Raw genomic sequence first — 24,844 nt, 5'->3', positions numbered from 1 at the left:
GGTTTAAGCTGTCTCAAGCCGTGTGGATATTTGAAATAGGGGCACACGACCGTGTCCAGCCCGTGTCCGTACCCATGTAACTCTATGACTTGGGTCACAATGCCAAGTCATACGCTCGTGTGCTAGGCCGTGTGAACAAAATAACTTGCATTAAATAGGTGCAGGGGTCACATTGCCAAGTTACACGACCGTGTGCTAGATTGTGTGAAAATACCTGGGCATTTTGTTTTGAAATTTTAAAGATGCATGGGACACACGGTCAAACCACACGCCCATGTGCTAGGCCATGTGTCACACACGGTTGTGACAAACACCTGTGTCTCTACTCGTGTGGACGAAAATAGGCTATTTTCTAAGCCACATTTCTCACTCAATTTGCCTTCCACCTATATTAACACTTTAACACACTTACAAGCCAATACAAGATCTTAAATTCAAGCCAAAATCAAGTTTTATACTTAACATTTCATAACTTATATTCAAATATCCAAACTTACCAAATTAACCATATGCACATATATGCACATTTTACCAATTTCACTAACTCAAACCATGCTTCAATATACCTATTGTTTAATCTTCATTTAGCCATGACAAACACATATCAAGCATGATAATGACACATATATATCAAAATACACTATGCACAAGCCATTTTAATGGCTATTTACAACAAAATCCTTATAAGCCAACATTAGCCAATTTACTCTATACATGCCATTATAACAAAAATTAGTTTTTTATATGTACCGAAATGAGCCGATGGATAGTGTGATGATATCTCCGCCAAGCTTCCAACCCAACAAGCTTCCGATTTACTATAAAATAGGGGAAAATAAAATAGTTAAGCTTTAAAGTATTGTAAGTTCGTATTATAGGAAATTTTAGCATTTAATTCACATTTAAGGTAAGCTAACTGAACATGCTCAAACCAATTTGGCCAAATGCCTAAACACATATCCTCATCAAGCATGTTAGTCATGTAATTCATATATACCTCATAATCACAAATGTACAGAGTCATCAAGCAAGTTTCGTACACATGTATCTTATATTTAATTTTTCAGCACATCAAGTAACATCATTTTCATGTATTACAGACATATACGGATAGTAGTTCGTATCAGATACACTTTTTCTTATTTAGAACATTGCCCGTTGAATCATTCTCAATATCGATGGATACACGGGTGGTACACACGAAGTGTACAAATCTGTAATCCGTCAATTCTTGTATTATCCATTAATTCATATCCGGGAATGCTCATAAAAGAACATAAACGAGAAGCATGTGAGCCATGTAATAGAAAGCTTATTCGAGCTATATAACAGGAAGCTCATAAGAGTTGTAATTAGGAAGTTCAAGCGATCCAATATCGGGAAGCTCTGAAGAGCCATGAATCGGAAAGCTCATGAAAAAGCCTTTAATCGGGAAGCTCATGAAATAGCCTTTAATCGGGAAGCTCCGGAGAGCCAATTATTGGGAAGCTCATAAGAGCTGTGATGTGTCCACAACACATGCAGGACCACAGCCAATCGGGATGCTCAAAAGAGCTATTAACGGGAAGCTCGCAAGAACCATATAACGGGAAGCTCGTGAGAGCCAAAATCGGGATGCTCATGAGAGCTAATAACGTGACTCTCTTTCGAGCTGTGGTGTGTCCGCAACATATGCAGGACCACAACCAATTCGGAAATCATGTATCCATCGAATTTCATTTGTTCAAACAGGATTTAATACTTGTCAGAATTTGGCAGATATGATTGATTTTCATACATGGCAATTATACAATACACATACACAATTGCTCAATTCAAACATATAAATATATTATTTAGTTGCACGAACTTACCTCGACAATGTTCGTGAACTTGTAAGTTAGTAATCTGATGCTTTTTCTTTACCTCGATCTAGCTCCGTATTAGGTCTATTCGGATCTATACGAATGAATTTAACATTAATTTATATTCAATTCAATTCAATTCACATCTTTGGCAAAATTACCATTTTTCCCCTATACTTTTAATTACTTACAATTTTGTCTCTAGGCTAAGAAATTGAAATTCATGCAATTTAATCATTATTTCAAGCCTAGCCAATTTTCACATATAACAATAGCAGCCCATGTATATCATAAAATTTAGAATTTTTCCATGAATTTTACATTTTTTCAATTTAGTCCCTCAATCTTAATTTCATCAAAATTCCCTTTACAATAGTTTTATTTATCTATCAACAACCTTACATTTTCTACCATAAAACTTCATAATTCATGCATAATCATCCATCGCAAAACCCTAGTACTTTGATAACTTTGGAAATTAATCCCCGAGATAGCTAGATTAAGTCATTACGGTCTTGGAAACATGAAAATTATTAAAAAAACGGACAAAGATACTTACCTAATTAAGCCAAATAAGCTTGCTACCTTCAAGCTCTTCTAACTAGGGTTTCTATGTATTTAGTTTGGGAATGATGATATTTTTATATTTAATTAATTTATCATCTTTTATTCTTTCATCTTTCCAATTTAATCCTTTTCTTTATCTAATTTTCCATTGATGAATCATCTTAGTTATCTACTAACACTTCCAAATGGTCTATTTTCCATGTAAGGACCTCTAATTTTGAATTTCATAGCTATTTCTTAGTTATCAACTTTTGTATTTTATGCAATTTGATCATTTCCATCTAATTAGACATGTAACTGATAAAATTTCTTTACGAAATTTTCATACGACATTTCTACCATAATGCAGACCATGAAATAATATTAAAATAAATTTTCTTCCAGACTCGGATTTGTGCTCCCAAAACCACTATTTTGATTTCATAAAAAACGAGTTGTTACAACCCTCCCTCTTAAGAAATTTTCCTCGAAAATCTTACAAGTAAAGAGGTTCGGCTATTGCTTTCTCATTGTTTCCTCAGGTTCCCAGGTAGCTTCTTCTATCCCGTGTCGTTTCCAGAGGACTTTTACTAAATCTACCATTTTATTTCTCAATTCTTTCGTCTCACGTGCTAGAATTTTGATTGGTTCTTCACTGAAAGTCTGTCAGGCTGAAATTCAACATCTGTCAAAGAAATAAGGTATGAAGGGTTTGACCGATATCATCGTAACATAGACACGTGAAAGACATTATGAATCCTGTCAAGTTCTAGTAGTAGTGACAATCTGTACGCAACAGGTTCGATTCTTTCAATAACCTCATACGGCCCAATAAACCGTGGACTTAGTTTTCTTTTACGACCAAACTGGGAAACTTTCTTCCAAGGTGAAACTTTCAGAAATACTTTGTCACCAACTTGATATTCTATTTCTTTCCGTTTAAGATCCGCATAGGATTTCTAATGATCAAAAGCTGCTTTTAAACTATCTCGAATCACTTTCACTTTTTATTCAGTTTCACGGATCAGATCAACTATATGTATCATTTTCCCGTTGAGCTCAGTCTAATACAATAGAGTTCTACATTTACGACCATACAGAGCCTCATATGGTGCCATCTTTATGTTTAACTGATAACTATTATTATATACGAATTCGACTAATGATAGATACTTTTCCCAATTACCTTCAAATTCTAAAATAAAACACCAGAGCATATCTTCTAAAATTTGTATTACACGTTTGGACTGGCCATCAGTTTGAGGATGAAATGTGGTACTAAAATACAACTGCGTACCCAGAGCTTCCTGTAGCTTTTCGCAGAATCAAGATGTAAACTGCGGATCTCTATTAGAAATAATAGAAACTGGCACACCATGTAATCTAACAATCTCAGAAACATATAATTATGCTAATCTGTCCATGGAGAAGTCCATACGTACCGGAATAAAGTGTGCAGATTTCATCAAATGATCAACGATTACCCAAATGGCATCTTTCTTTTTGGAGATAGGGGTAACCCTGATACAAAGTCCATAGCGACTCTATCCCATTTCCATTATGGTATCATCACAGGTTGTAATAACCCTGAAGGTACCTGATATTTAGCTTTAACTTGCTGACATATTAAACATCTAGATACGAATTCAAAAATATCACGTTTCATTCCCAGCCACCAGTACATATGTTTCAGATCATTATACATTTTATTACTCCCCGGATGCACGGACATAGTACCATTATGGGCTTCATGCAAAATTTTCTGTACAAGCTCCAAATTTTTTCGGTACACAAACTCTACATTGGAATAACAGACAATCATCGGGTCCAATTTGAAATTTTGAATCAAAAGTTAACTCATATTGTATTCGTTTAGCTTGTAACTCATCATCATTTTTCTGTGCTTCACAAATCTGCTGTAAAAATGTTGGTTTAGCTTTTAACTCAGCTAAAATTGAACCATCATCTGCCAATGACAATCGGGTATTCATTGCTCATAAAGCAAACAAATATTTTCTACTCAGAGCATCTGCAACGACATTTGCTTTTCCCGGATGATAATCGATAACCAAATCATAATCTTTCAACAATTCAAACCACCTGCATTGTCTCCGATTCAAATATTTCTACGACATCAAATATTTTAAACTTTTATGGTCGGTGAATATATGACATTTTTCACCAAACAGATAGTGTCGCCAGATTTTCAATGCTCTACAGCCCCTAACCTTCAAATTATTAAGGTTTGATTTCTTTTTTTTTTCCATTGTTCATAAAGGGTTATTTTAGTTTCCTTATTAGGAACTCTATTGAATGTATGATAAGTCATTAGAATAGCTTCCCCCAAAAACCTTGTCTAGACCTGAATATGATAACATTGAATTTGCCATTTTAATTAAGACTCCATTTTTCCTTTCAACTACACCATTTTGTTGTGGTGTATAAGAGGCTGAAACTTGATGGTTAATTCCAGTGGATTCAAAATAACTTGGATTATAGTATTTTCCACCTCTATCCGATCTTAAGCACTTGATAAATAATTCACACTCAAGTTTAACTTCAGATTTTTAGTGCAATAAATATAGACTTTGACATTTCTAGAATCTAGGTTCTGATCTTGCTTTTGATATTCTTCTTCAATACGAAGATGATTTTTCAAAACCTTAAGAGATATTTCATTTTTCTTATGTTTTTGACTTCTTTTAGGGCCAGTTCTTCATTGCTTAAAAAAAGTACTTCTGACTCCAAAAGCACTTTTGAAAGAAAAGCTATAAAGAACAAGCTGCTTTTTGCTGAAATTTTTAATTTTCTAAAAGTGCTTTTCAAAAGTACTTCTGAAAAGGAGCTGAAAAGGAGAAGCTAAGAATTTTAGCTTTTCCTCGCCCAAAAGCACTTTTGGTACTTAATTACTTTTCCACCCCTCCAATAGCATGGTTTTTTTTATTTTTTTTTCTTGGTGCTTAATTACAATTGTGTTAAAATCATTAATTAAAAATAAAAAAAATATTTTTTAAAATAATAATTACAAATATTTAATAGTTATATTTAAATATTTAAAATATAGTTTATATATTCTAATTAAATTTTATAAATAATTAATATTTATTACTTAAAATATTTAAAATTTATATTTCATATATTAAAATATTAACAACAAGTTATAATAATTTTTTATATTCTTACTAAAATATAATAATATTAACTAATTTAAATATTATTTAGATGCATATTTGTTACTTGATAATAACATGTCTAAAATGGACATTTTATTTCTCAAAAGCACTTTTTGACAGTAATGCTAAACACTCAAATTTTAAACCAAACTTTTCAAAAGCACTTTTCCACAACACTTTTTAAAAGCACTTTTCAAAAGCAATGAAGAACTAGCCCTTAATGTCTTTCCAAGAGGGAGGAAGTTTGTTTATAATGGAGGACACAACAATCATTTTCCATTTTCATATCATATTGCTTAAATTGATCTAATATTTTTTAATATCACGAAATTATTCCATAACAAAACGACCACCAATCATTTGATAATTATTGAAATGGCTAACAAGAAATTTCTTACATGTAGAATTTTTGGTCATGTATCTTACCTGCAATTTGTCTCATAATTCCTTTGCGGTGACCTTATTTTGTTAGGTGTCGCACAAACCATCGAATAAACTGTTCAATATGTGGCCTATGCACAAGTAATCAACATTGTCTTATTTTTGTATTTCTCGGGTTGCAGCAACATATTTGTTTTCAATGTCTTCCGATCTTGGAGTATCCAAAACATAAACAATCTTCAAAGTTGATAATAGGAAGTGCATCTTTTTCTATCTTCGTCATAAATTACCACCATCAAACCAATCAAGTTTGACAAATTTCGAAGCCAACTCCTTTAGTGTTCCACTTTCATGTGTTGTAGAAGTATCCTGATAATAGAATTGCAACACTCCTAACCCTTATCCGTCACCAAAACAGGGTTACGGAGCATTATTGAACTTTACGAATTAAAAATGAACATTTCCCAACCTTTGTTACACAACTAAGAATCAATCATATAACACTTATATTGTACATTAGATGGACCCTTGAGGTCCAATATTCACCTTAGAAGTGAATCGGGACTAAACCGGATACTTTGGGGATTTTTCCCAAAATCTTAAAAATTTTCTTAAAAGCAGGGGACAACGCCCGTGTCTCTACCCGTGTGGATGAAAATAGGCCATTTAAAGGTAACTTTTCTCACCCATTTTGACATTAACCTACACTCAACATTCACATACACCAATATATCCGAACCAAGCAATCAATAGAAACTAAAACATGTTCTCCACATGACATAACATCACAAATATTTCATTTACTTATACATACCTATCCAACTAATTTCATTGATTCATCAAATTCTACTACTAATTACATAAACATACATATAATATATATATCATTACCAAAAACTCATAGTGACCATACCGAATTCTGAAAGCAATCTTCGGCACATCACACTCTTTCACCTTTAACTGATAATACCCAGATCTGAGATCTAACTTCGAAAATACTACAGCATCTTTTAGTTAGTCAAACAAATCGTCAATACGAGGCAAAGGATATTTATTTTTAATTGTGACCTTGTTCAACTATCTATAGTCTATACATAGTCTCAAAGAACCATATTTCTTTTTACAAAGAAGGCAGGTGCACCCCAAGAAGACATACTCGGTCTGATGAACCCTTTGTACAATAACTCTTGCAATTTTGTCTTTAACTCCTTTAATTCAGCTGGTGCCATACGGTATGGTGTTATCGATATCAAAGCTATTCCCGGATCACATCAATTACAAACTCAACTTCACGATTAGGTGGTAAACCCGACAATTCCTCAAAAAACACATCAGTAAACTCATTAAAAACTGGTAATTGTTCTAGCTTTGATTCAAAATTCTGAGTATGAAGAATGTAGGCTAAAAATTCCTTATTACCTTTACACAACAATCTCTAAGCAGAAAAAGTTAAAATAATTTTAATAGTATCATTCAGATTCTCAGACTCAATTGAACTTACTTCTCCTATCTGACATTTCAAATTAATCCGTTTCTCTCGACAATTCACTACAGCATCATGCTTCGTTAATCAATCCATTCCCAAAATAACATCAAATCAACAGTGAATTCATAGCCTTTTACTTTCAGTGGACAATTTCGACACACTAAATTAATTATCACACTTTGGCCTAATGGATTAGTGACTTGAATATCATAATCAGTAAACTCAACAGGAATTTTCTTTTGTTACTAATGCAGTGCAAATATAAGAATGCGTGGATCCAAGGTCAATCAATGCATACACAATAGCATAAAAAAGATAAAATGTACCATTTATTACTTTCGGAGCTGTAGCTTCCTCCCTCGCTCGGATAGCATAAGTACGTGCAGGTGCCCTAGCCTCTAATATGGCAGTAGAATCTCTCATACCCGAACGAGTAGTCCCAGCGGCATTGTTTTGGCCCGAACATTTATTTCTTTTGGAAGGGGACATCTATTTCTCTTTCTGCTCTTATTACTTTCTTTACAACTGAGGGCAATCTCGAATAAAAAGATCGGTGGCCCCACATTTATAACAAGCTCCTGCCTTGCCTTTACATTCACCAAAGTGATCTTTCCCACAATATTTACATTTAGGCTTAGGAATATTTTGCACACTACCCACACAAGCCGTAGGTCTAATAGTCATCTCATAATCTTGTTGAGTCACCTTATTCTTATTTGATCATTCTGGCATTAGAGTGGCTCGACTAAAATCATCTCTAGACTTTTTAGCCAGAATTATTGGAAATGACTTGAAAGAACTTCTCTTGTAAGATTCTTTATTCCTTCTGTCTCTCTGCATTTTTTTGTTATATACCTCTTCCAATTTCTGAGCATGATCTAACAAAACGACAAATTCTTGTATTTCTATGCCCTCAATCATCATTCTGATTTAATCATTCAGTCATTCCTCAAGCCAAATACACATTTCTTCTTCGATTGGTACAATTTCCCGGGCGTATCTGCTAAGGTATACAAATTCCCTTTCATACTCAGCTACCGATCGATTACCTTGTCGCAAATCAAGGAATTCCCTATTCTTTTTATCTCAATACCTCTTGTTGACATATTTCTTTTTAAATTCACTCTGAAAGAATTCTCAAGTGATTTTCTCTTTTGGCACCACAGCCACTATAGTTATCCACCAATTATATGCTTCCTCTTTCAGTAAGGAAACAACACATCTCAAGTAATCATCTGGGGAACAAGTCATTTCTTTAAAAACTTTTATTGTGTTTTGAAGCCAGTACTCAGCTTTGACTGGACCATCATCTGACCTACCTCGGAATTCTTCGGCCTCACATTTTCTAAGTTTTTCGATCGGTGTATGTTTACTGGATCCAATCATCGGAGGAGGTGGAGGTGCTACTGGAGGCACTTCGGACGGTGCAATAGGGTGAGGAGGTTGTTGAGCCTGATTTCGTTCTTGCACAAATTCATTAAACCATTGATTCATAAATCCATAAAAAAATTATTTAGTTCTTGTTCTTGAGTCGGAGGAATTGGGACGTTACTGCTTGTCCCATGCTCAGATGTCTGTACTCTACTATTTAGCTCATCATGTTCAGCATGTTTAGATCTATCTGACGTCTTTACAATCTATAAGAAGAACAAGAGTTAGATTGGATCATACACATCACACTATCACAGATTTATATGACATGTATTTCTAGACACTTTACACATTACTATCATTCCGAGAATCAACTAAACCAAAGTTCTGATACCAATAAATGTATCACCTCTAACCCTTATCCGTCATCGAAATAGGGTTACGGAGTATTACCAAACTTTACGAATTAAATACGGACATTTCTGAAACTTTGTTACACATACTAAGAATCAATCATATAACACTGATATTGTCCCTTAGATGGACCCTCGAGGTCCAATATTCACCTTAGAAGTGAATCGGGACTAAACCGGATACTTTAGGGATTTTTCCCAAAATTTTAAAAATTTTCTTAGAAGCAAGGGACACACGCCCGTGTCTCTGCCTATGTGGACGAAAATATGTCATTTTAAGGCCACTTTTCTCACCCATTTTGACATTAACCTGCACTCAACATTCACATACACCAATATATCCCAACCAAGCAATCAATACAAACTAAAACATGTTCTCGACATGACATAACATCACAAAATTTTCATTTACTTATACCTACCTATTTAACTCATTTCATTGATTTATCAAATTCTACTACTAATTACATAAACATACATACAATATATATATATATATAATTCACAACCACATTTCAAATTATATCATTGCCAATTCAAACCTATACATGCCATATAAACCAAAATTTACATTGCAAAAACTACCAGATTAAACTGGATAGTGTAGCTTGATGTGTTGATCCGATCTTCCGACTACACGTTAATCTACAAGAACATTAAACAACACAAGTAAGCTTAATGAATCTTAGTAAGTTCAATAGGTTAAACATTGATCTTACTGAACTTAATATAATGTAATAAATTAAATTGTAAATAAATCATACATTTTTTCCTGTCAAATACAATATAATCAATAAACACACTTTCTTCATATCAATATTAATAATAATTTATAAATATTTCAATTCAATCACATATAGCTTATGGATATGAGTACATCGTTCTTTTTGTGCCATAGTCCAACTATGGTCTTACACATGCATTGCCATGGCCTTGCCATGGTCTTACATTTGTAGTGCCATAACCTAGTTATGGTCTTATCATCAGAATGCCATAGCCCAGCTATGGTCTTACATTTTGTATTGTCATAACCCAATTATGGTCTTATCATCAAAATGCCATAGCCCAGCTGTGGTCTTACACATGTATCTATATTGCCATGGTCCAACCATGGTCTTACGTTCAAGGTGCCATAACTCAGTTATGGTCTTTTCATTAAAATGTCATAGCCCAGCTATGGTCTTACATTTAAACATTGCTATGGTCCAGCCATGGTCTTATTTTTCAATTCATTCTTTTCCATGGAATGATCATACTCAATCTTGCATTCTACTTGTTTTAAACATTCAATTCAATTTTCATACTTTTAAAATAATCTTAATTTCAACAACAAAATATGAATAAATATATTATACCATTCCTAAATTAAAAAATAATCATGAAAGTTTAACCATATGAACTTACCTGGGTTGGATTGTAAAATTGGTAATAATTTAGAGACTACTCGGCTAATTTCCTTTTTTTCTCGTTGATCTACGAGCTCTTGACCTAAAATGCAAAATTTTTCATTCATTAGTGTATAATTTAATTTCAGTCCACTTCACAATTTATACCTTTCAAATTTCAAAATTACACAATTACCCAAACTTTTACAGTTTTTACAATTTAGTCCCTCACCAATTAACTCATCAAATGAGCTAATTTTTCTCAATTAACACTTTATCTAAATATTATAAGCTATATTACAAAGCCTTTAATAAACAAAATTTAATACCAAACCGTAAGATTTAGTCTCTTTCACAATTTAGTCCTAAAATCAATTTATATTGAAATTACTTGATAAAATCATCATATAACAAAATTAAAACTTAAAATCCATGTTAATTAATTATAAACATCCAAAACTCATCAATGGTAACTTTCAAAATTACCCATAGAATCAAAAACTAATGAATTAGATAGTTGGACCTAATTGTAAAAGTCATAAAAAGCACAAAAATTACAAGAAAAGAGCAAGAATTGAACCCACATGATGAAAAAATATGAAAAACCAAATTGGAGGACCTTCAATGGCGTTTTTGGACTGAAAATTAGAAGAAGAATAGCCTACAAAAGTTTAGAATTCAATTTATTAAAGTTAATTTTACAAAATTTATAATTTTGCCCTTTAATCACATGATTTTTGTTTTCTTTTCTGCTTATGCCACCTCATGCCTTTATTTTAGGCATAATTGCTCCTTAATCCTCCTTTGTTCATTAATTAAGCCATTTAATCACTATTTCTTTAATTAGCAAGTTTTGCACATTTTTTCAATTTAGTCTTTTTTAGTTAATTAACTATCGAAACGTTAAAATTTTCTAGCGAAAATTTAATAATACCTTAATGACACTCCGTAAATATTTATAAAAATATTTACAGCTCGGTTTATAAAGTTGAGGTCTCGATACCTCGTTTTCAAAACCAATTAATCGAACAAATATTTCTAAAGCATAATTCACTAATTCATAAGCCTTCCTAAATTCACAATCGACTCATAGCACTATATAGTAAAATTTATGAGCTCGTTTGTCGGATTTAGTGGTCTCAAACCACTGTTTTCGACACCACTGAAAATTGGGCTGTTACAAGAACCTTAAAATTGTTAGTACAAATCTTCGGTGGGGAAAATCTCGAACACATGAACGAAACATGAACAACAACTCGAACAGAAAATGAAGAAATAGGACAAGGCTCTAAAGTGTGTATCGAACTACTATCTTTAAGGTTCTATTCGCCCTTACCTATATTCAGTGTGCAAATGAACCTTGAGGATACAATGAAGCCTGATTACTATTTGTGTTTTGCACTGACGAAAATAGTCCACTAAGCACTGAGAAATGTATAATAAGAAAATCAATTTCTATAAAGAATTTCTTCAGTAACTCTGTAAAGAACAATCTAATAATATTAGAAGATAGAAGAAAGATAGAAAGAATTTTTAGAACTTGTTGGTATGATTTTCAAATGAAAATTCATTCCTATTTATAGGAATTTTCATGTCTCTTCACGAGACATCTTTCAATTGGTGTCTTTTATGAATAATATCTTTAAAAGACACATAATTGTTCATCTAATATTATAACTATTCAAATTATAACTATTCAAGTAATATTGTTTGAATAGTTATAATTATTTGTCAAAAATAAAGTGATATAACCCTTAACCAATAACTAAAATATTTAACTTTTGATTAATTACACCATTTCATTTGTAATTACTAGAACACTATAAATATTTGAAAATGTTCCAACAAACGTAATAGGTATTATGTTGTTTGGTTGATTGAATGGAATACACTTGTAATAGTATTCCATTGTTTGGTTGGTTAGAATCATGATATGGAATAGATTTGAAAAAGACTATTTTACATTTGTTACAATATTAATTTATTTACAAATTAAATTTACTATTGTTTTAATTTGTCAAATAAAATATTATTTTATGGGTATATCCATAAACACCCAATTTATTTTTACTCTCCCCTCCCTCACGTCCCTTCCTCTTTGAAACCCGCTCTCTCTCAAACCCAAAAGTTACTGTTCCTTTTTTCAGTTTATGGTCGTCAACCATCATTCTTACCACCTCCGATGAAATACCCAAAAATTAACAATCTTTATCCAAAGCTTTATCTCCACATCCTCTTTTCATTTTTTTTATTAGTTTGTTCTAAAAGCCCATCAAAACTAAAAACCCTTCCTTCCACTCTCTTCTCTACAACCCATTTTCCTTTTCTTCGAAAAAAATGTCGCCATTAACGTCTCTGCAACTTCTTCAGTTGCTTCACTATCGTGTCTCTTCGCCTTATCCCTTTCAACCCCATGCTTTGCTTTCTCTGAAACCTCAATTTATGCCCACCTAGTTCCCCAAATTCGATTGCTTTATCTCTTTTGGCTGGACTCCTTAAGTACTCTTCTTTAGACCCTTTCGCTATAACCCCTAGATTCCAACTTCACTTTTCTCACATCAAACCGATCCCTCTATTAATCTCCCAAACCCTTAATCTCTCCCTTAAAGCTGGCCGAACCATTTTAGGGTTTAACGATTAGGTTTCAATTTATGTTTCTTCTTGATTTTTCTACCATGGCTATAACTCATCGATTGAAATTGTGGTTAATCTGATGTTTTCGTTTCGGGTATTTTTGGAAAAAGAATTTGGTGGCTATTTTGTGAGAGGCCGGAATGGCTACTGTTTGATGGCAGCCTTGAATGCCTATTCTGTGAGAGCCAAAAATAGGCCATAATACTACCCCATTGTTTCACTTATTCAGTCAAAGCAAACAATGGAATAAAACTACTGCGCTGAATAAGACATGAATGGGAAGCCATTCATGCCAACCAAACGTACTGTTAAGAGCTTTTATGAAGCTAATACGGCTTGTTAACTAACTGCCTTAAGCCATATGAACAACCAATTTCACGTCTTCTTCTTACTGTTTTGTCGTCGTTCTTCACCAAAGTTAGAGGAAACCCAAACTCTTTCAATTCTAGTTCATTCTCCATCGAAACAACATCAAATCAAAGTAGAGAAATTTTTGTACGTTAAACTCATTTTAGTTAGATAAGTTTATTACAAACAAGATTCATAAAATTTGACTTGATTGTGTTTAATTCAATTGTATTTTATTTTTGAACATTTGTTCAACGTGGTGCTTTGAAGAAGTTGTTTTAGTAGAAAAACATACTTAAAAGTCAAGAAGCAATGAGCGGTGGATTACGGACATTTGAAGGGTTTTTCTTCAAACGTTTTTTTTTAATTAGACTTAACCATTGGTTTTCAAGAAAAATTCATTAGTAAATAAAGAAAGAGACGCTTTAGAGGAATAAGTTAATGAAATCTTGAAGGTGTTTTCAGCTGGCAGCTAGCAACTGACGGTGGCAGATAGTGGCCGGAGATGGCAGGTTTCGGCCGAATTTTGGATTGAAGAAGAAGTGCGAGCGTTTTTAAAAATTTAATCTTTAAATATAATAACTTAAGTAATTTTTTAAAGACACGGGATTCTGATAGGTTGAAATCATTGGTGAAAACCGAGCAACGAAAAGAAGCTTTAATATCAAACAATTGCGAAAATTTCTTTTAAGTACTAACTAGAAAAAAAAAATTTGAGAGAGAATAGGTATGAAGCCTTAAATAAAAAAATTAGTCGGGCTTGGGCTAAGGTGAGCTATATCTTTAAGTAAAGGCTATTTCTTACTTGAAGGAAGAATAGCTGAAAGTCGAACCTCAAGAGGAAGATACGGATAGACCAAACATTGGCTTTGAGAGAATGGTCCAAGGCAAAGCAATAGCTACCATACAGAATATATTCACACAGATGGGCCAAAGAACAAAAGGTTTGGTTCACAAACACAACTGCTAGATGCCTAATTTGAGATGATGCTCGTAAGTACAACCTTCAAACAGAATGCAAAGGAAGGATTATACAAACTAATTAATATCATAATCACACCGATTACTTGTCAGCCCTCGACAGCTTCATTCTGAAACTCAACCAAGCACAGCTCTCAAGCAGCGGAAACCGTCTCTGTATTAGTTACAGCTGCCACCTTTGGGGGTGGCGGCATTTGGGGCTTCAAGTGGGGAGGTGGACTGTGCTTCAGCTTCACAAGTATCTGTCGCATCCTTGAGAGATCAGTTGGCTTTCCAGGTTTAGGTCCCTGTATCACAATGATGGAAGGTTTCTTTTCTTTATCCTTCTTTCCCCGCTTCTCTATAGTTGGCACCTCATGCGGGATAAGCTCTGCAATTGCCTTCCAGTAATTTTTCTCAGCTACAGCGTGGAACTTCTCTCGGTTTTCCAAGCATTGCTACCAAATGTGATCCAAAATATGAAATATAAATTTGAGTCATCTCAATGGATACTTACATCGGAAAGAGCAACATACTATTACGAGTCAACCACCAAGAGGATTCAATTACACAAAAAGCTTCAAATCAGTTCCAACAGGTCAACTTTTGGACAACACTGACATACATATACACACTCCCATTAACTTCAGAACCAGCTCAGTTACCAGTTACATTCAACCCAGATCAACACCATATATTTTAGTTATTACCTTTATTTTCTGAAGAATTGAAGTTCATGAACTAAAAACAAACAAAATAATTAAATAATCCCCATTAGTCTTTCTCCACATAATTAAACATACCTGTGAAAACACTAAGCCTTGATAGAGGAGAAATAAAATCCCAAAATAAAAAATTGGAGTAGAAAAATTTTAAAAATATAGTGTGCTTGATAAAAGATAAAAATAACCAAAAATTAATAATTTTATTTCCATTCAATTCATTACTCCATAAAATTTGAAAATGGGAGAAAAGACTTTTTAAAAAATTCATAATTTGAACTAATTTAAAATTCCCTGATTTACTCTCTCTTAACATTCAAATTAATTTTTTTATACATTAGCATGACAAATAATTATGTTTCTTTGTTGTCCTTTTTCTCACTTTTCTTTTCTTGCTAAAACACACGTAATGATGAATGGGCTCACTCTAGCGGACTTCTCCTACATTTCCACTTCATCTTTGCTTTCTATGTTTTCACTCAACTAAGAAAACGCTAAACCTCGAAAAAGAAGCAAGGACTGATTACACTTACATGACACTATTAGTAAATCCAAGATCCTAACCCTTCAATCACAAAATTTGCAGTCTGACATACCATAATTACAACACCAAAATTTCATAATGTGAAATTGATGGGCAGAACATACAGTACATTCAATGGAGTTAAGAATTTTGATTGATGTATCACCTTCTCCTTGTCTCTGTTGGAGGCTTTTTTATTTTCAACAGCTATACTTATCTTCCTATAGAATTCAACTTTGTACTCCTCTGCTTCCTTTATTATTTGCTCCAACGTCTCCTTCTCTTTCTTTTCCTTCTCCTCCAGTCGAATCACGTTTTGCCTGGCAATCCATAAATCCAATCTCATCAACAACTCAACGTTAAAGCTAACTTTATCATCTTCATAAAAATAATGAATTATATAATTAATAAAAAAAGAGCCTTCCATATTTACTAATCATACACAATTTAGCTGGATAGTTTTAAAAGTTTGAACAATCAAATGAATGGAAATGAAGTTCAACTAGTGGTAAACTTACCTGCGCCACTCTCTCAAAGCAGAGCCTTCTTCTGGCCCCATCTCAGCAGGCGGTGGCAAGATTGGTCCATCCGATCCTCCGAACTCTCCGTTCAATCCTTTTTCGTTCTGCTCCGATGAGAAAGCAGAGTTTCCACCACCGCCACTGTAGATCGGAGGTGTTTCAGGTATTGATTGAGATGAGAAGACATCATCTCCGGTACCGTAGGAGAACATCGGAGGGGAATCAGCTACTGAGTCCTTAACCGAGTGGGCGTCGAAGGACTGGAACTGGTGGGAAGCGAGGCGAGGGTCGTAGCCTAAGTAGCCATCGTCATCAAAAGACGACATCGATTTTGAAGGGTTTCGTTGTCCCGACCCTACCCTACGTGATTGCTGCCGTTTCAGTAAATCTCTCTGTCTGTGCTTCTAGTTCCTCTGTGCGGTCTCCTAAGAAAGGCATTCTCGAACCAAAAAAGTAAGTGGCAGAGAATTGACAGATGGCAGCCAATAAATGGATGCAATCTAAAATTTTTTAATAATGAAATTGAGATTTTAAGTTATTCTTATCATAAAATATATATATTTTAATATTTTTAGCTGGATTTGAATAATAGAATTTTAATTTAAAATTAGAAAAAGTTTTTTCATTTAAAATTTAAAATTTAGATTTTATTTATTAGGTAGCTGGAAAAAGTGAAAGGTATATATTATGAATAAATGATTGAGAATAAAAAAAATAAAAGTATGGATTTATTAAATTTAAAAATATTATGGGTAGTGTTTGAGAATTGAAATTTGAATTTAGATATCAAAATTTTGAATTTTGAAATTTATGATTTTATTATTTTAAATTCTTTGTTTGAGAATTAAAATATTTGAAATTCATATTTTGAATTAATCTAAATTAGGTGTTTGGATAATTCTAATTTAAATTTGGATTTCAATTAAGGGTCCGTTTGTTTGCCAAGAAAATATTTTTCAGTAAAATGATTTACGGAAAATGTTTTACTTTTCGTAAAATGATTTACGAAAATATTTTCTAGTATTTGGATGAATCATGTAAAATATTTTCATTGTTTGGAGATTTCGAAAATATTTTAGGAAAAGTTGTTTTACATATATTTTCTGAAAATAACCAATTGCTCTTTGAAAAAGGTCACTAATGGCACAAGTGACTCCTCAATATGTGAGGCATTTAAATGTTTTTAATGTTTATTATTTATCAAAAGGACACAAAAGCCCGTAGACCATTGTTTAACCCATGGTGAACTAAAACATGGACTATATAGGCATTGAAGATATAAGTGCCCTAATCGCATAAAATGTTTTCAGTGAGGAATCAACACCTATGCATTCTTTCAGAAGTTTAAACAGAGATATACATTTTCCAGGAGAAAAAACATCCATCATTTCATATCTGAATACACTTGTTTGGTACAAAATTGCTGAAATGAAAATTCTACAAACCTCAGTAAGAGAGATTTCAAATGTAATTTTTCAACAGACTAAGGGGGCAACTAGGGAATGCAAAGAAAGACAGTAGTAGAGTAGCAACTACATCATGGCTAAAGATCCAGAGCAGCGTGTTGCGCACATGCCTCCTATTGTTGCACCAGGCCCTGCAGGTCAACATGGTTTAAGATGATAATGTTACACTCAAGCCAATAAATAATATATAATATAATATAATATAATATAATATATATGGTCCTTTCATCATGGAGTGTAGCTGAATGTTGCAATAAGTTATTTTTCATTAAGAAAATGATATGTTGCAAGGATAACTCTAACAAACTGACCTGGATCAAGAGGGAAAAATAAACCATAAGGCTCCAAGTATTCATTAAGTTCCATCCATCCAATTCCGGGCTCAACTACAACATCCATGTCCCGAATATGCAATGCCTTAACTCTCTACAAATTTAAAAAAAATCACTCCTAGTATCACAAATTAAAAAACCAAATGGATAGAATTGCAAATTCATTTTACACGATGGAACATTGATGATTTTATCACAAAAGTAATTGCAAATTCAAGTACCTGATTACAAGCATGAAAGAACAATTAAAATTTTATACTTGCTCAAGAAGAACCAAGACATTTTTGTAGTAGTTCCATGACATTACAAAACATCTTATTCAGATGTATGTAATAAAATACAATGAGACTCTGCAAATGGTTTATCACAAAGTACTGCTAGAAGCCGACCTATGTAAGAAGTTTCAGTTTTGCTACATGTTCAAGTTCAACATAATCCTAGTAGTAGTTCCATGACATTACAAAACATCTTATTCGAACATTTATTTGGGTGATTTCTTAGTTATCCAAGGAAAACAAAAGGGCATAAAAAATTTGAAAATTTTCATTGAAACAACAGTTGAAACTCAAATTTCACTCAATCAAAAATGACAAAAAGTTTCCTCGATACTGAAATTTACAATTGAACCCAATAAAACATAATATGAAACTAATGAAACATGTCCAAAATATAATCCTTCAATAAGCATGATAAATTCCACATCATTATCCCCTTAATATGAGAAAATGCAGGATCAAATGTTAAAGTATTGAAGTAAAAGAAATGACCAACATATCCTTGTACAAAATGCTAGCAACAGATATCCAAACTTTTATTGACACTTCCAATAGAACTAGCATGATCTTGTCCTTCATCACATGTAAGTCACCTGCTCTTAACTCTCTAAGAAGGAAGAGCAATTCTATTGCTAGGATAGAGGACGTACATAGAAAAACTAGCAGATCCCTAATGTACAAACATAGCATTGAAGGACAATTTCTGAAGCACACTATTAACCTTGCAACAAATGCCAACTCAACAAAGTCAAATACCTGTGGCAAAATTGTGCAGGTAAGCTCATCAAGCAAAATCAGAAATCAGGCAACTATTAGCAAGGAATTATTGTTAGATATTATATATGTATAGTTTCGTATTAAGAGATTATGGTGAACAGACTCAAATTCCTTTTTCTTCTCTGGCCTCTCTTCTCAATTCTTGATTAAGTAAAAATTTGGTTTTAGAGCTAGTCAAGATTCAGCATAGAAGCTGGAAAAGCACAAGAAATACAAAGAAATGGCAGAAGGAACTAGACTCAATACCCATTCTAGATTCAACTGGACACACTTAAGGACTCTAACAACCAGAAATATGCTAACTTTGTGGAAAATCAAGAACATATCACTAGAATTTTGGAGTTAATGGATAAAAAAGAACTACTAGCAAACCGAATCACGGGAGCACAATACCTATCTTGATTTTTAGATTCCATTGTAGCTACTCACCAAGGTGAAGGCAAGAAATCAGAGAAGTTACGGTCACTGATGCACAAGTTAAATATACCTATAAGCATCATAATTCTTGTTTACTAGACAACCATGCTTTACCTGAAACCAGTAAACTAGAAAATACTAACAGTTGATTCTAAAGTTAGTGTGAGTCCAAGCTAAGATCAAGCAATCATTTAAACCCAACACTCAATATCCACATCATAACACAAAACTGTAGCTCAAATTGATCGGGTAAGACAAAGTTGAAAAACGAAGGGCTTTGATTTTTCTTTTTTATTATTTAAAAAAATTTCGTATTACATGAAACAAAAATTAGAGAAAAGGAAGGAAAACATAAGAGTAATCGATCGAGATGAGACATTAGAGAAATATGCAGATACCTCGAGGAGATCGAGATGAATTTTTCTCATTGTGGACCCTAATGTTTTAGGGTTTCTTGAATCTGAGGCAAGGCCGACGGCCGATCGGCAGAGACGACGATGCAAAGATGGTGCGGTGAGGCCAACGAACGGAGATGAGGAGTCGGAGGAAGAGGGAGAACCACTACTTAGAAGAGAAGAGGGAAAATGTCTTACGGATTAGAAATCGGTAAACAATTTCCAAAATTTGCTTTTGATTTTACCCTTGTTTGTAAAATGTTTTCCTATGGGAATTCATTTTACACAAAACAAACACCGGAAAATTCGGAAAATGTTTTCCGGAAAACATTTTACACCAAACAAACGGACCCTAAGTCTAAATCCTAAAAACATTTTTTTAAAAAATAATTATTTAGGAGGATTTTTCAACATTGTTACTTGAATTGAGTTGGATCGGTTCGTCAGATTGGGAACTAGTCAAGGTACTAGTAAAGATATTAGATCAATTGACTCGAGAAATAGTACAGACTAGTTGATTGGGTGGTTGAACCAAAATCTTTTTATTTTATAATTTTTTAATGATTTATTTATTAGAATCAGACGGATCAATCAAACCGATCGAACCGGTTGGACTAGAAAACTAGTGATCTAATCAGTTTGACGACAAGTTTAGTTCTGAATACTTTAATTTTGAATGAAAAAAAATGCATTTTCCACTTTGTATGAACAATAGAAGAGAAGATTGATTGTTTCTATATATTCTTTCAAATAATTTTTTTGAATCATGCATTGGCCAACAAAATGTAACTTCCTAATTTAATATTTTTATAGTTTTCTAGGTTAAAATATTAAAAAGAACTCTCAAGTCATTTATACTTTGTTTACACTTGAATAAAATCATATTGTAACACCTCTCGCCGACCCGGTCGTGGGACCCAAGTTGTACAAAGCTACAACAATTACCAGAACATTCACACACAAATATGTAACACCCCTACCCAGTTCGATCGTCAGACTCGAGCGAGAAGATGCTATGACAAATTTTAGAACAATTATATGTAATTCCTAATAAAAATATTCAATTAAACATTAATTGATTACATACATTCACACTAAATTATTCTTTGCAAACCAAATCGAGTTTAAATTGAGCTTACGAAAGCTCTAGAATTGTAACACCCCTCACCCGTCTTCGTCACCGGATTAGGGTTACGGAAGGCTACAGTAAATAACAGAACAAAATCATGCTATTTCATTTCAAAATTTATTTAAACAATCATTAATCATCAAACATTCATTCAAAACATGTTAGTCATACTCAATCGGGATTAAATCGAGCTTGTGAAAGGTCTAAAAACAATTCAAAACTAAGCAAAGACTAATTTGAAACATTTCAGGAAAAAAGTGATAAAAATGCAAAACAGGGGTCATACGGCCGTGTGGCCAGGCTAAGGCTGTGTATTGTAGGGTCACATGATCATGTCGCCAGGATGTGTAACTAACTGTGGCCGTGTAGACTTAATTGTAAAACATTGCAAACAATCACACGATCGTGCAGCTGGGCCGTGTGAGAGACAGAGACTATGTCAATAATTTTGTATCTAATTTACCAGTGGCACATGACCGTGTGTGACACACAATCGTGTGGTAGACTGTGTAACATCAAAATGACCATTTTACAAATGATGCAATCCAAAACTTTTCACATTACCAAAACACAAGTTTAAGTGCATTTTATCCTACCTAAATAACTTCATAAACTCAATTCAAAACATGATATAATACAACCTAATAGTTGTAACAGCCCTAACTCGTCTCCATCGTTGGATTAGAGTTACAGAGTATTACGACACATATCAAATCAAATAACATCATTAAAATTTTCAAACATTAATTTAAATATCTTATTCAATCCACATATTAAGCATAACTTAGATACACTTATAGGCCTTAAATTGAACTTATAGGACTCTTGAAAAATAGTTTGAAAACAATTAGGGACTAATTTGAAACAAAACAGAAAAATATGGAAAATGTAAAAATTTTAGAAACAGGGGTCACACAGTCGTATGGCCAAACCGTGTACAATTCGAAATTGGGGTCACACGTCTGTGTTGCAACTTGTGTGCTCACCCGTGTACAAATCAAAATACGGTCACACGATCGTGTCTTCAGACCGTGTAACAACCTGTGACCGTGTGTGATAAACTTGCATCAAAATTAAATAGTCCACACGACCATATGGTGTGATCGTGTGTGGCACACATCCGTGTCATAGCTCGTGTCGCAGGCCGTGTGCACCTAAAATAGCTTCCAAAATAAAGCAAATTAAACCAATTTCTTAGAAGCCAAGCCATACAAAAAACAAGCATTCATATACCTTCAAAGCACATTAAAATAAACTAAAAACATACCAAAACATACAACCTAAGTGCCTAACTAATATGCCCTCAATGACACCACATTTTATACACCAACCAATTCACGTTCAAATCTCACAAATACATACTTTAAATACATGCTAAACTTAACAGTTCATACCTTCCATTCATGTTCAATTCTACCACAACCTATCCACTCATAAGTGGCTTAACCCAAAATGACCAAATCATCTACATATAGACCTTTACAAGCCATATGCCAAAAACACATACAAGTGAGCCAAAATCAAGTTTACACAACATCATCCAAGTATAAAATGCACTTCAAGTAATACATATCCAAAACATATACAAGACACCCATTACATGTCATATAACCCAAAGGTAAACATGTCAAAATCTACTGATAGATATCTAGATAATGTGATCTTCAAGTTGATCCGGTCGCTCGATTCCATAAAACGTTATCTACAAAAAAGTAGAAAAAATGACGCAAATAAGCTTCAATAAAGCTTAGTAAGTTCAACGGTCGAAACAATCAGGCTTACCTCATAAACATATCAATTATACAATAATAATCTTGTCAACCACAACCATTCCACAAAAGAGTCTTTATGTTTATACACATTGTATAATCTGATCAATTAAACTAGATCATTCAATACCAATTCATTTATACATTCAGAAGATCATTTAGACATTTATAAGATTAAATAACGAATCATATAACCATTGAAAACCTGTCCAATGAACGATATAATTAGATTCAAATATGCGGTTAACCATTTAGAACACACCAAAACGCTCAAACGAGCAAAACCAATCGGGAACACACTTAGGCACCAAGTGCCTAGCCCGTAGGCTAACATCCCTCCGGAACACACCTAGGCACCAAGTGCCTAGCTCGAAGGCTTTACATCTACCCCCGGTAACATGTCAAAATCACTGTAAATATAACACGATAGTCCGCAACAAATGCTGGACTCAAATATATTCAGTGGACAGTAACAAGTTAGGAATCATCATCTCATCACAAGTCAATCCCATAAAGCGCTCAATATAACCTATTGGCATGCCAATTGTATCCTATCCTATGTTCATCCTGGCTAGATACAAGTAATCACATAATATTTTACAAATCAATTACATTTCCCACATTGAATCAACTTTATGATTATAACATTACATAATATACAAATATTCAACAAATCATAATTCACAACTCAATATAATATTACAAATTATTCTAATTTAAATCGTACGCATTTACCAGGGCTAGATTGCAGAGATAGTAAAGGTTTAGAGACTAGTTAACAACTTTCCCTTTTCCCTGATTATCTACTTGTTCTTCATCTATAAAATTGTTTATTTCAACTTATTAGCCTCAATTTCATATAACATTCAATTTAATATATATGATTTCCTATTTATAATTTTTCACATTTGTCCCAAACTTTTACACTTTATTCAATTTAGTCCTTAATATTAAAACAAGTTTATTTTCACAATTAATTCATAAAACTGATTTTTACCAACGTTTAACCATATAAAAGTAGCCTTTAAATTCTAATTTTTTAATAAAACCCTTCCAAATTTCACATGCTTTTAATTATATCCTTTAACTTAAAAACTATACAAATTACTTTACAAACTAGCTCAAATTCACTATCAAGCTTCCAACTAAAACATTAGCAATTAAAAAGCTTCAAAAACAACAATGGTAAAATTTTCAAACTTTGACAACTTGACAAATTAGCCCCTAAGCTAGATAATTTAAGCTACAATGATTTCAAAAATATAATATTTACGAGAAATCGATAAAAATAACACTTACATGCAATGGCCAAACAAATCGAATGCTTCAACTTTCATTTCCATGGTTTCGATCACAGGAGTAAAAGAAGAAAATGATGTTTCTTTTTTTTTTCATGTTTTAAGTTTTGTTTATTTTATTTTAACTTTATTTTAATTGAAATTTCATTATAAAATTCACCTAATATTTTCCACTATTACCAATTATGGTCTAATTGCCATAAAGATCCTCTCACTTTAACTATTTAAACATTTTAGCTAATAATAATAATCAATATCAATTAACTTTTACGATTTAATCATTTTTCTTTAATTAGCTATAAATCACTAACATTTTCGACCAAACTTTAATATACCTATATAATTACTCCGTAAATATTGAATAAAAATATTTACGGGCTCAGTTTATAGAAACGAGGTCCCAATACCTCATTTTTTAAGACCACTTCACTTTAGGGACAAACCACTTGTACTTAACTATATATTCAAATAGCAAAAATTATTAGATAAAAATTCTATATAGTATTGTATTTGACTTTTAAATGTTAAATAATAATATTTACGGACTCATTTGTCGGATTTGTGATCCTAAAATCACTATTTTCGACACCACTGAAAAACGGGTTGTTACAATTCTCCCCCTTAGGAAATTTTGTCGTCAAAATTTTTACCTGATAATATATTCGTGTATTATGACTTC

General features: G+C 33.0%; 1 protein-coding gene and 1 long non-coding RNA gene across 2 annotated transcripts; both read right to left on the bottom strand.

Annotated features, from left to right (window-relative positions):
* Window positions 1–14,459: 14,459 nt before the first annotated feature.
* Window positions 14,460–16,741, bottom strand: LOC105785364 (clathrin light chain 2). The gene is made up of 3 exons (XM_012611436.2): window positions 16,305–16,741; window positions 15,953–16,106; window positions 14,460–14,999 (listed from the first exon to the last, which is right to left on the bottom strand). The coding sequence occupies exons 1-3, from the start codon at window positions 16,631–16,633 to the stop codon at window positions 14,697–14,699; spliced, it is 786 nt and encodes a 261-aa protein (XP_012466890.1). The 5' UTR covers window positions 16,634–16,741; the 3' UTR covers window positions 14,460–14,696.
* Window positions 16,742–17,668: 927 nt separating this feature from the next.
* LOC105785365 (uncharacterized) lies at window positions 17,669–18,342 on the bottom strand. The gene is made up of 2 exons (XR_008192459.1): window positions 18,085–18,342; window positions 17,669–17,904 (listed from the first exon to the last, which is right to left on the bottom strand). It is a non-coding gene; the product is annotated as an uncharacterized LOC105785365 (long non-coding RNA).
* Window positions 18,343–24,844: the final 6,502 nt, after the last annotated feature.

This window comes from Gossypium raimondii, chromosome 13, assembly GCF_025698545.1.
Source record: "Gossypium raimondii isolate GPD5lz chromosome 13, ASM2569854v1, whole genome shotgun sequence".
In the NCBI taxonomy this organism is placed as follows: Eukaryota; Viridiplantae; Streptophyta; class Magnoliopsida; order Malvales; family Malvaceae; genus Gossypium; species Gossypium raimondii.
This window is presented reverse-complemented; position numbering and strand designations above follow the sequence as displayed.